This window comes from Heptranchias perlo, chromosome 29, assembly GCF_035084215.1.
Source record: "Heptranchias perlo isolate sHepPer1 chromosome 29, sHepPer1.hap1, whole genome shotgun sequence".
NCBI classification, from domain to species: Eukaryota; Metazoa; Chordata; class Chondrichthyes; order Hexanchiformes; family Hexanchidae; genus Heptranchias; species Heptranchias perlo.
The window spans coordinates 17,465,641-17,478,971 of record NC_090353.1 but is presented as its reverse complement, the minus strand read 5'-3'; the positions used below and the strand labels follow the sequence as shown (position 1 = coordinate 17,478,971).

General features: G+C 46.5%; 1 protein-coding gene across 1 annotated transcript in view; it reads left to right on the top strand.

The window, feature by feature from the left end:
* The window catches only part of fbn2b (fibrillin 2b), a 196,345-nt gene that overhangs the window by 98,437 nt on the left and 84,577 nt on the right, over positions 1-13,331 (top strand). The window contains exons 15-23 of the mRNA XM_067968183.1: positions 1,328-1,450; positions 2,554-2,706; positions 4,305-4,358; positions 4,936-5,061; positions 6,204-6,329; positions 7,254-7,373; positions 10,127-10,264; positions 11,313-11,363; positions 12,265-12,390. Coding sequence (XP_067824284.1) covers positions 1,328-1,450; positions 2,554-2,706; positions 4,305-4,358; positions 4,936-5,061; positions 6,204-6,329; positions 7,254-7,373; positions 10,127-10,264; positions 11,313-11,363; positions 12,265-12,390 — 1,017 coding nt within the window. The remainder of the gene's footprint in view (positions 1-1,327; positions 1,451-2,553; positions 2,707-4,304; positions 4,359-4,935; positions 5,062-6,203; positions 6,330-7,253; positions 7,374-10,126; positions 10,265-11,312; positions 11,364-12,264; positions 12,391-13,331) is intronic.

Sequence of the window (13,331 nt, the reverse complement as noted above, 5' to 3'; positions counted from 1 at the left end):
AATGCCCCAAAGTGCCTGATATACAGTGAGTTATTTTGAAGTGCACGACTGTTGTTATGTAAGCAAATGCTGATAAAACAGTTTTGTAGTCGGCAAGATCACAAAAACAGCAATGAGATGAATGATCATTGATGTATTTTTGATGGTGTTGGTGACAGAGGACAGTAAGTTCCCATTATCATGTGCAATAAGTACAGAGGGGGCAGCCTCATTGTACAAAATGACTCATTTGTCCTCAGTTATTTCTCTCCTCCGCCCCACATTGTTCCCCAGTTGAGGGAGTAAGAAGCACCGATTCCTTCAGTACTGCCCCCTTGTCGCTCTGTGACAGCAGCCAAAGTCAAGTTGTTCTTTAATGTCACATTTGCTTAGTTTGTACTGTGGGATGAATTCAACAACACACAAACGTACTGCAAAAATATGCTGCACATGCACAAACACATGACAAAAATATACTGCACATGTACAAACACAGGACAAAAATATAGTGCACATGTACAAACACAGGACAAAAATATAGTGCACATGTACAAACACAGGATGAAAATATGCTGCACATGTACAAACACAGGACAAAAATATAGTGCACATGTACAAACACAGGCCAAAAATATACTGCACATGTACAAACACGGGACAAAAATATAGTGCACATATACACAGGACAAATTTATACTGCACGTGTACAAATACAGCACAGAAATATACTGCACATGTACAAACACAGGGCAAATATATAATGCACATGTACAAATACAGGACAAAAATACACTGCACATGTACAATCACAGAGCAAATATATACTTTGTTTGTTTTCCTCCCCTTCTGCCATTTTTCTTCCCTCTCCTCCTCTCCGGGAGACGCTGACAGTTACTGGGATTGGTTCAACAAGTGCAGGCCGTCCTCCAGTACCTCACCTGAGTGGACATTCTTTATCAGCCTGGATAGCAAGTGTCAGCTGGACGATGGACCATGGAGATCATCACAGCCGAGCCTGATTCTTTTCCCACCTGACATCCATACAGGGACCTTATGGCAGAATCCCTGGATAGTGATCAGGAGCGGGATCCCTGACTCATTTTTTCACTCTTCCTAGCCCAAGGGTGCTGAGGACAATTGCACTGCCTCTACTGCTGTCCCAGGTCAGATCAGTTCACTCAGCATAGTTGAACCTGGGCCATTTCTGCTCTCTGGATAAACTCACAATTCCTTCGGGAGACTGTGTCACAGATTTGAATAGGTTTCTATATTCTGTTTCTCACAAGTTGCAGTTTAACTTACACTGAACTTTGGCGTTGTCCCTGATGGTCCCCTTGCCTATTCCCAGATATTGATGAGTGTCAGACACCTGGTATCTGCATGAATGGCCGCTGCATTAACTCAGAAGGTTCCTTCAGGTGCGAGTGTCCGCCGGGTTTGGCCATTGGAGTGGACGGACGTGTGTGCGTTGGTAAGTAGCTTTAACTAGTAACTAACCATTACCGAGATCCCCTGCAGTGATGACTATTAAATGCGTGTGTAGATTGAGGGTATCCTGTGACTTATGGCACCTGCCTTTAGATCCTGCTCCACATGTGTGGTCTCCACTCAGCCTTGCACCGTTGTAAGAATCCCCATTAAGCAAGTTGAATTCTTCCATTTCAATTCTCAATGCTGTTGTCGCACCACATTCAATAGTCAGCCTGGCCTTTAGATATTGACACAAACGCACTGGTTACTTCACAATTTTGGAGCGGTTCATAAAGCATCTTAACCTGCCTGTAAATTGCTTTCTAACATTGAAATTTGGCCTCAACCCACCCTATCTCTGTAACCTCATCCAGCCCTACAACCCCTCCACGAACTCTCTGTTCCTCTGACCAGCCTCTTGTGCATCCCCCCTCACTTTGCCACACAATTGGCAGCTGTGCCTTCAGCCATCTCTCAAATTTTCTGCCTCAGCCCCTCTAGCTCTCCAGCTTCCTCTCCGCCCTTAAGACCCTTCTTAAAACTCATCTCTTTGACTAAACGTTTGGTCACCCCTCCTAATATCTCCTTTTGCTCTGCGTCCATTTATTTGTGATTACGCTTCTGTGAAGCGCCTGGGGACTTGTTTCTACGTTAAAAGCTTTATATAAATGCAGGTTGCTGTGTTTAAATCCCTCCTTCCCGATCTCTGGAACCTCCTTCAGCCCTACAACTCCACCCAAACTCTCCAGTCCCCTGACTCTGGCCTCTTGTGTCTCTCCCCTGCATTCGTCCCACCATTGGCGGTTATGCCTGCAGCTGCCTAGGTCCCATGTTCTCCCTAAGCCCCATCACCAACCCACCTCCCTCTTTAAGATCCCTCTTAAAACCCACTGCTTTGGCCAAGCTTTTGGTCACCCCAATTTTGACTCACTGCCCATTTTTTTCCTCTGCCTCTGTCCTGCACCTTGGGATGTTTTTCAATGCTTAAGGCGCTATATAAATGCAAGCAGTTGTTGTTGCAGTAATGTGCTGTCAGCACAGTAAAATAAATGATTCTCCTCAAGTTGTTCAACGGCAAGCAATGGCATTTTGTATTCCTTTCAGATACCCATATGCGGAGCACTTGCTATGGAGCCATCAAGAAAGGGACCTGCGCCCGACCTTTTCCTGGTGCAGTGACCAAATCGGAGTGTTGTTGTGCCAGCCCGGACCATGGCTTTGGAGAGCCGTGCCAGCCCTGCCCTGCCAGGACATCCGGTAGGTTCATCTTCTCTGTACTTGGAAACAACACAAATATTGAGTTGTTGGGAGAGAAACCAAGTGGAATTCAAATTGAGCGTCACATCATCAACTTCCAAATAAACAGCGGTTGCCTTCGTCTGTGTATTTTATTGATTTTTTTTATTGCAATTTTCTTCTGCAACTTTAAAAAAAAACACTGCCCCTTTACTACATCTGAACACTAGTTTGTAGGCACACGAAGAGTTATATTCTGAGGCCTAAGCCAGAGACAGAATCAGCTGAGTGAGAGGCTGCAGAGCAGGACGTGAGCTCCTCCTGCTGGCTGGCCAGACATATTGCCTTCAGCCTCAGAAGGGAAAAAAATGCTTCGGACTCAGCTGAGGGATTTGGGGGGGGCCACAAATCCTGTGAATTTGTACCACTTGTGTGAAGAAAGGCTTGCAGCTGTTCTTTTGTGCCACAAGTTCACACAAAAAGCATCACAGGAGTGGGTTCTGAGCAGATTGCGATGATAAATGATTTGCCGCAGTCATGAGAAGAGGAATTAAAATCATTCAATTGTTTCTAAAAAAAAATTCTAAGATCATTAAACTGAATTTATTAAATGATAAAATCAATCAGAAGAATTGATAATGGAATAATAGAAACTTTTTTAACCTCTAGAAAGATAAAAGAAAGATCTTGCATTTATGTACAGTCCCCACTGCTTACACCATCCATACTTAGTGCGGGCAGCCACCTATATCGGGCAAATAACGCTAACCGTTTTGTCAGTTACAGAGACACCGCTTATAACATATTAAACACACTGACTATTCGGGCAGTTCAATAAATACTTACCCATTTAAAAGGTTCTGGCTGATTTCTGGCAAAGTCAGGTCTACAAGCAGTTTCAATCATCTGTTCACACCTTGTTAAAGTGTGATTTTTTTTTATTCGTTCATGGGATGTGGGCGTCGCTGGCGAGGCCGGCATTTATTGCCCATCCCTAATTGCCCTTGAGAAGGAGGTGGTGAGCCGCCTTCTTGAACCGCTGCAGTCCGTGTGTGATGAGATTCCGGATGCAACTGCTCACAATTAGGAGAGGCAGTTGCTCAGTGAGATTTCCTGTTTTTAAAAAAAAATATGTTGGTTACTTACCTTTTTGGCTTTACCGTCCACCGAGTATCGCGGGCAAATCGCATTATGACCAACACGCCTGCTATAAGTGGTGGGGACTGTCGGATGTTCCACAGCCTCAGGACGTCCCAAAGCACATCAAAGCCAATTAATTACTTTTTGATGTGCAGTCGCTCTTGTTACGTTGGCAGTTTTAAACAGGAGAGCACTGAGTCCCCAATCCTGCACTTCCGGTGAGGAGCAGCACTTGTAGGGAGAGCTGGTTTGGAAATGACAGACCTGGAGTCCCTGATCGTTCCATCCATTTAAATTAATGTACAGAGAAACCAAGGACTACAGACCCATGATTTCCCAACCAGCATTCCTTGCCAGCGACATTCCTTGCCGGGAACGCTGAGTGGAGAGTCAGCCCCTTTGTTATTTTCTGCAGTTGATGCATGTGATTCAGAATACCATGTGTCTGATTTATTTTGTTCACCCTGTTGTTCTCACAGCTGAGTTCCAGGCTCTGTGCAGCAGTGGCATCGGGATCACGGCTGATGGACGAGGTAGGGAAAAGAATCGGCTTGTATTACTGGCAAAACTTGAAACTGGATCTTCGTCATGTGATTATTAAGTTATATTATGTTTCATTTTCTTTTCCACAAATCTCATCAGAAGCAGATTTTATTCATGAGCATGTGTAAAAGACAGACTAACGTTAGCTATTTGTGATATTGATGAGTGTCATTCTGTAACAGATTTAGCAATTTTTTTTCTATTTATCGAGAGTCCATGTGAAAATGATGAGCTCGTTCTTCATTAAACACCCGCAGAGGCTGAGATAAAGATTCGAATTCAATATATTCCAACCTTTTTTTAATAAACAAAACAGGAGAGTATATCTTCAGAATCCCATTAACCAAACCAACTGATTTACAGTTTCTCTGAAAAATCGACAGAATGTGACCCCAAAACTCCAGGTCTAGGCTGTAATCTCATGTAATAAAAGGGGAATTTGTCTTACTGAGTCACTGTAAACCAGTTACCTTCACAACGAGTGCTGAAGTACATTTAATGTCTACTGAAAATGAGTAGGAACGCCAATAAAAGGATTGGTTCGAATTCATTTTGTTTTGCTTCCAGATATCAATGAGTGCGCTCTTGATCCCGATATCTGCGCCAACGGGATCTGTGAGAACCTGCGGGGCAGTTACCGCTGCATCTGTAATATTGGCTACGAGTCGGACGTCAGTGGCAAGAACTGTGTCGGTGAGTGTGGGACCGCATTACTACAGGTTGGAAGGCAGAATCTGATTACAAACAAACTCCTGTGGATCAGCATTTCATAAAATACGCTCCCTGATCCACTGTGAATTAACAACAACAACTTGCATTTATATAGCACCTTTAACATAGTATAGACATCCCAAGGCGCTTCACAGGAGCATTATCAGACAAAATTTGATACCGGGCCACATGAAGAGATATTAGGCAGGTGACCAAAAATTTGTTCAAAGAGGTAGGTTTTAAGGAGTGACTTAATGGAGGCGAGAAAGGTAGAGAGGCGGAGAGGTTTTCATTTTATATCCCGCTCCCTGAAAGCATGTGGTCTGTCTGGTACTTGATGAATTGAAGAGGGTATGGGAATGTATATTTCACTGTGTTATACCATTTACTGTTCATTGATCTGCATTCTATAAATAAAACCATTTGTTGGTTCGAAGCCCCAGCCTCGGTTGGAGAAGAGTTTACCTTCAGTGCACTAGTCGTAGAGGGGAGAATCACATAATGTCATGTGTTACATTCCAGTTGCTGGTGTACTGTAAGGGTTCTCTCTTGCAATCTCTGGGTAACACTATTGTTTCCCTGTGTATTAGGCAGAAAGGGGTATACTCCAGATCATAAGGGCCAGGAGGTCTGCTAACAAGAGTGGCCGGTGATGCCGAATCTGAGAAAATATCTAGCGTAAAAACACAAAAAACACATTTCAGTTCTTTCTGCCTCCTCCGTAAACGTCATGTAAACTCCCCCTCTTCCCATCAAAACGTAGACATCGGCATCCTGTCTGCTGCCTAACGAACTTTCTCAGCTCCAGACCATGCTGGTCATGCAATTACACAACGGGCCAGAACGTGGGGGAAGGAAAGGAGGGGGGATGATGATGGAGAGTGGTGAGTGTGTGGCTAGGGTGAGTAAAGGAGGAGAGGACAGAGGGGGGAGGGGGGAATGAACAGAGGGTATGCGAGGGGGCACTGGGAGGTCAGCGGAGACCACTGAACTGTGCTACTTCTCAGAGATTTGCCAGCATCAGGCAGTGTAACGACAGATAGATAATCACTCGAGTAATGTGTGCCACGTAGTTTCCCATGTTTGCTAGAATGATCGATTACAAAAAATACTTCTTTCTCCAGATATCGACGAGTGTGCTGTCAACATGCTGCTGTGTGACAACGGACTGTGTCGTAACACACCGGGCAGCTACACGTGTACCTGCCCCACGGGTTACATCTTCAAACCCGATACTGAAACCTGTGAAGGTGAGAATCCAGTAACTGCTCAGGTGTCTCATTACACAACCAGAAGGAGCTGCCGAGCAATATTAATTAGCCAGAGTGTCGGAAATTCTGATTCCAGGATACAGAATGTGGTTTCAGTGCCGTGTTTACAATGGGAAGCGTCGAGAGCAGCTTTGAGGCTGACGCTTTTTTTGACCTGCACGTTGTGGGGCAGACCCCGTCTGTAATAACCCAGCCCCCATCACCATGGTGCTGAGGGCGCAGTGCGTGCGGACTCCCCCTCTGGTGGGCCTGTGGGCAAAGGCTGGAATCCACCCCCTCACAGTTCGGGGGTGAGAACCCACGGTGGAGAATCTCGGGTACTGTACCGAGCCCGCTGTGCAGCTGCCAGACATCGAGGTGATCATGCAGCTGATACCTGTTGTGGAGCAGTGTGTAAATGCAGCACGCGCAGTGTGTAAATGCAGCACGCGCAGTGTGTAAATGCAGCACAGGCTAGTCAGAGCATCCCGTGAGGGGAGATTGGAAAATGGTGATTTTTACAAGTCCCAAAAGTCCTCACTAAAATATCCACTCCCCCCACCCCCCCAAACTAACCACTCGCCCACATATCAGGGGGACGTGGCAGCTGCTGTCACCAACTTATGAAGGAGTAGCTACTCTCCCCCACTCCCCTTCCTGGGTGAGCTGCATCATTACTACAGGATCATAAAGCAATAGGTTCTTTCTGGGTGGATGGGCTAGACTGAACCAAATGGCACAAGGAGTGGGTTGACACTATTATTATTAGTGGTCTAAGGAGGCCCATTGATAGGATAGTACAGAATGTGCATCACTATAATAACGCTGCCTCTGTGATTTCCAGATGTGAACGAGTGTGAATTCTCCTATCACTGTGTTTCCAGATGTCAATGAGTGTGAATAACCCTGTCTCTGTATTTCCAGATGTGAACGAGTGTGAATCCAGCCCATGTGTGAATGGTTACTGCAGAAACATGGCTGGCTCATTCCTCTGCGAATGTGCACCGGGCAGCAAACTGGATCCAACCGGAACCATCTGTATTGGTAAGTCATAAGAACATAAGAAATAGGAGCAGGAGTAGGCCAATCGGCCCCTCGAGCCTGCTCCACCATTCAATAAGATCATGGCTGATCTGATCCTAACCTCAAATCTAAATTCATGTCCAATTTCCTGCCCGCTCCCCGTAACCCCTAATTCCCTTTACTTCTAGGAAACTGTCTATTTCTGTTTTAAATTTATTTAATGATGTAGCTTCCACAGCTTCCTGGGGCAGCAAATTCCACAGACCTACCACCCTCTGAGTGAAGAAGTTTCTCCTCATCTCAGTTTTGAAAGAGCAGCCCCTTATTCTAAGATTATGCCCCCTAGTTCTCGTTTCACCCATCCTTGGGAACATCCTTACCGCATCCACCCGATCAAGCCCCTTCACAATCTTATATGTCTCAATAAGATCGCCTCTCATTCTTCTGAACTCCAATGAGTAGAGTCCCAATCTACTCAACCTCTCCTCATATGTCTGCCCCCTCATCCCCGGGATTAACCGAGTGAACCTTCTTTGTACTGCCTCGAGAGCAAGTCTGTCTTTTCTTAAGTATGGACACCAAAACTGTATGCAGTATTCCAGGTGCGGTCTCACCAATACCTTATATAACTGCAGCAATACCTCCCTGTTTTTATATTCTATCCCCCTAGCAATAAAAGCCAACATTCCGTTGGCCTTCTTAATCACCTGCTGCACCTGCATACTAACTTTTTGATTTTCTTGCACTAAGACCCCCAGATCCCTTTGTACTGCAGTACTTTCCAGTTTCTCGCTATTAAGATAATAACTTGCTCTCTGATTTTTCCTGCCAAAGTGCATAACCTCACATTTTCCAATATTGTATTGCATCTGCCAAATCTCCGCCCACTCACCCAGCCTGTCTATATTCCCTTGTAGGTTTTTTATGTCCTCCTCACTCTCTACTTTCCCTCCCATCTTTGTATCATCTGCAAACTTTGATATGTTACACTCGGTCCCCTCCTCCAAATCGTTAATATAGATTGTAAAGAGTTGGGGACCCAGCACCGACCCCTGCGGAACACCACTGGCTACTGGTTGCCAGTCCGAGAATGAACCATTTATCCCAACTCTCTGCTTCCTGTTAGATAACCAATCCTCCACCCATGCCAGAATATTACCCTCAATCCAGTGATTCTTTATCTTGAGCAATAATCTTTTATGTGGCACCTTGTCATGTGGTACCATTGCAGCACACACTGCAGTCCGAGCGATCTCTCTGAAATAACCCACTGTTACCCAGTGCCAATGTTCCCTGATGGAAGAGGCAGCCTGGGGATCAGTGAGCAACCGCAGGCCCCTTCGCTGTCAGCACCGTAGGAATGATTTGCTTGGGCCGAGAAGCTATGTTATGGACTGAGAACCTGTTTTATTCATGGATTATTTTGGGGTACATTTCTGTAAATGTTATCCCTTCATCTGCCTGGCCTGATGCCTCTGAATGGCTTACTCCCAGGCTGCTAACAGTAACCCCCGCTGTAGCTAGCTGGGATAAGGTGGCAGAGAGCGCCCTCCAGTTCTCAGTCCCCCCACCCAACGTGGTTCAGACTGGGAGCTCAGCGGAGCCTGACTGAAATCTATGCCTAGCACTGCCCTGGCACTGGGCGCTGGTGCTGAGCTCACCCGTACTACACTGCCAATATTGCCAATTTTTGTGTGCCAGTTTTCCCCCCTTCTTTCCTGAAGATCCTCACCTTGGGCGGGGCATGGGTTCCAAGGGCTCCAGCTGCCTCCCTATACCTCACCCACTGTGTGAGCTCAGACTGCAGAGGGTATCGCAGTCCCTCTTCATCTGACGTCTACACACACACGCACACTTTCCAGCAAAGGTCACTGGCTAGCCGTCAAGAGCTGATTCTCCTCACCCATCCCCCATCTCCTTCCCTAACCCGGGGGTACTGGGACCAACTGTAGCTCCAACGAACTGAGCACAGACTGGAGATTGAGTCTGGGACATTTCTGGACGTATGGCTCAGTCGCTCACTGGACAAGCCTGCTGAGCCAGTGGGGAGGCCAGGATTGTCACTTTAAGATAAAGTCAATTTGGAATGTAAATTTGTATTTTGTCTGCAGGTTCGGTGAGGTTCAGGATGTTTCCTTTGTTTACACTTGATATCTTCATTATTCCTATTACTATATTCCTGTATATAAACTGAGAGACAGGGGAGGGCAGAGGCCTTCGACTAGCAACTGGGAAGGAAACTATTGCTGCAAGTGGTCAGAGTGGTGGTAGTGAGGCTGCTGAGTGCTGAGTAATATTGTGGGATCAGATTTAGTAAAGAGAAACTTTTATTGACTACAATACGATTTTTTAAATGTCATTTGCCGGCATTCCCATGCGTCACTAAGACACCGGGGCCGCAGGCCGTCACTAGGGCTGCAGGCCGTCGCCGGGGCCATAGGTCATCAGTGGGGCTTTAGGCCATCACCACAGATTGTAGGCCACTACAGGAGCTGACCTGCCCGCTGGCTGGTCAAAAATGTATGTTTTGTAGATAGAATAGAGTTGCTTGTGGTGCGTTGGGAGTTACTTTGGTGCTGGCGGATGATGCGGTTCAGTGGGTTTCTCGAACTGGAGTATCCTTCACTTTCTGTGGTATCTTTTCCATTTCAAGCTGTACCAGAGGCAGGTACTCGCTGCGAGTCTAATCCGAGTCTGTGGGGTTAGGGGGCGGCTCGGTGGGTGTGTGTGATGGGTGATCTGACAAATCCCATTCGCTGCTTCTCTTCCAACAGACAGCATGAAGGGGACGTGCTGGCTGAACATTCAGGATGGGCGCTGTGAAGTGAACATCAACGGAGCTACGCTGAAGTCGGAGTGCTGTGCCACCCTGGGAGCGGCCTGGGGCAGCCCGTGCGAACACTGCGAGCTGGGTACTCACCTTGTCCGAGGGGCTTGGGATGGGGGGTGGGGGGGGATGGCTGGTTTCTCAAAGCTGGGACTGTGATACTGCATTTACTTTAAAGAGCGCACTGTACGCAAAACCTGGCAGGGGTACCTGTTTTAGAATTTGGCGATTGAGTCCTTTTTTCCCCAATTAGTTTTATTTGAAACTACTAATGAAAAGGCTTTTGCTGAGTGTTAGTTAACCACTCACTCGACATGAGTTGTGTAAACAGGGTTTTGGGCATTTGGACCAGTTTGTAATTGAACTGAAGGAAGTGTCCAGAGACATGATGGGAAGGGATGAAGGAGGCGCACTGGCCCTGCGTGTTTAAAGTGTCAGTGGGCAGGCGCATGTCTGATGTATGTCGGCTGGTACCTACCTCCAGCTGACGGGCACGGGGACACAGCAGGATTGGGGATGGGGTCAAGGCAGCGGTCAATGCTGTCAAATAATGAAGAATAAGGGAGACCTGACATCACGAGAATCAGATGTGGAGCAGCAGTGCCCTTGGCTCCAAGGAGCTTGTGCCAGGAGTGTAATTAACTAAAACTGCATATTCACCACAGACACAATTACCATAATTTAAATGGTCTGATTTACACATTCAAATTAGGCATGACTATCATAATTTATTATTATGGCCTCCTTTTTAGCATAAATAATACACCATCCCAAATTTCACAAAAAACCTGATTTTTCTGCTTTGTTCCTGTTCTGAGGGTTTGATTTGCTCCAGTGCGCGCTGGCTAAGTGTTTCCATGGAATCTTTTTTGCGGACATTTCGGTCAGTATTCCATTCAAAATAAAGGGATTTCACGCATTAACCAGATGAAATGAAACCCCAGAATTAGTACGGATCATTCAGTTATTAGATCTAATATCGACTGGACATAAAGCCGTGAGTAGAGTCGTGTTCAGATCAGGCCCGTGTGTCTGGACCTGTGCCGTTCCACTGGCCTGTCACAGGCACGGAGGGAAGTGACGTTCGAATGCCGAGAGCTGAATATGTGAGTCGCTGTTTGTTTCTATTGCAGATCCAACCTGTCCCAGAGGCTACGCCAGGGTGAAGGGTGTTACCTGCGAAGGTCAGCTCAGATCTGTTCATTCATTGCAACCGTAACAAGGATTAAATCAGCCAGAACTGACCCAAACAATTACATAAATGCACTTTGTGTGCTAGTGTGCCCATTTTACATCTCTACCAATATTTCCATTGACTTTAAGATCTATCCCACAGTGCGTGCAAAAACAACACTATCACAGACAGTAGCTGATACTCGCCTACAGGGGAAGGGGCTGTACAGCCTTTAATGTCAACCTCATACGACAATTAAAGTGGGATGTGCCTGAGAGGTGATCTTGTAGAAATCTATAAGATTGTTAAGGGTGGAGAGAAAGTTAACCCAGAATACTACTTTAAATTAAACCGTGGGAGTAGAACTAGGGGAACAGGTTCAAACTAGTAAAAGGCATATTTAGAACAGATATCAAGAAATCCTTTGCACAAGGGAGTAATTTTGACTTTGGGCAATGGTGTGAATCAGGCGATATCGGATCAGCCGCCCCATATACATCTCTCCCGATTTTCAATTCCAATGAAGCCAATGCAAATCCAGCAAATGCAGACTGACCACGAGGGACTCCTCACCACATAGACACGTCCGTTTGCCAAATCTAATTATAACCCTAAGTTGTAACTAGTATGATTCCACGTTGATACTTTGCAGACTTTTACCCTTCTATCAAGTATAAGCTGACAATGGAAGACATCCAGTTTTGCCTGATTCAAATGTAGTCGACTGATACAGTTATCTAGCTCCATTTTCCATCAAATTTAAGATCTGATACTCAAATTCTCTTGGTCCTTTCACCTCTACATGTTGGCACTCTAAATTACTTTTAATACATCTACACCATTGGCCTATTTTTGCTTGTTTTAAGGATAATGAAGAAATGAATAATTAGTGATGTTTCTTTTCTCACCAGATGTGAACGAGTGTGACGTATTCCCTGGTGTTTGCACGAATGGACGCTGTGTAAACACGCAGGGCTCGTTCAAGTGTGACTGTCCTGAAGGACTGACTCTTGATGGGACTGGGCGAACCTGTGTGGGTGAGTACTGATCACTGAGGGGACGGGGAAGGGGAGAAAACATTTAACGGAACCACTGCACTGAAAAAAACAAGAAATTGAAACAATAAACAATATTTTAAGTTTTTTTGTATATCTGATGAATAATTCACACAGAAACTGGTAATTTTTTCAACAATAATCAAGCAGCTTCAACAGAGCATGATGTTCCCTCCCCTTCCCCTCATCATATTCAACCCCCTTCCCCTCATCATAATCCCCTTCCCTTCATGATGTTCAATCTCTTACCCCTCATGATGTTCCCTCCCTTTCCCCTCATGGTGTTCCCTCCCCCTCCCCTCATGGTGTTCCCTCCCCCTCCCCTCATGGTGTTCCCTCCCCCTCCCCTCATGGTGTTCCCTCCCCCTCCCCTCATGGTGTTCCCTCCCCCTCCCCTCATGGTGTTCCCTCCCCTTCCCCTCATGGTGTTCCCTCCCCTTCCCCTCATGGTGTTCCCTCCCCTTCCCCTCATGGTGTTCCCTCCCCTTCCCCTCATGGTGTTCCCTCCCCTTCCCCTCATGGTGTTCCCTCCCCTTCCCCTCATGGTGTTCCCTCCCCTTCCCCTCATGGTGTTCCCTCCCCTTCCCCTCATGGTGTTCCCTCCCCTTCCCCTCATGGTGTTCCCTCCCCTTCCCCTCATGGTGTTCAATCCCCTTCCCCTCATGATGTTCAATCCCCTTCCCCTCATGGTGTTCCCTCCCCCTCCCCTCATGGTGTTCCCTCCCCCTCCCCTCATGGTGTTCCCTCCCCCTCCCCTCATGGTGTTCCCTCCCCTTCCCCTCATGATGTTCCCAAGAAGATAGTCAGCTGGTGGCAGCCATTCTTTTTGCCGCAGCAAACTTGGCATTCGATGTTTGCCAGTGTCTGCACTGAGTGAGCTTCACACTGCATTCAGAACGCAGCAAACCCACTGAAGGTGGACA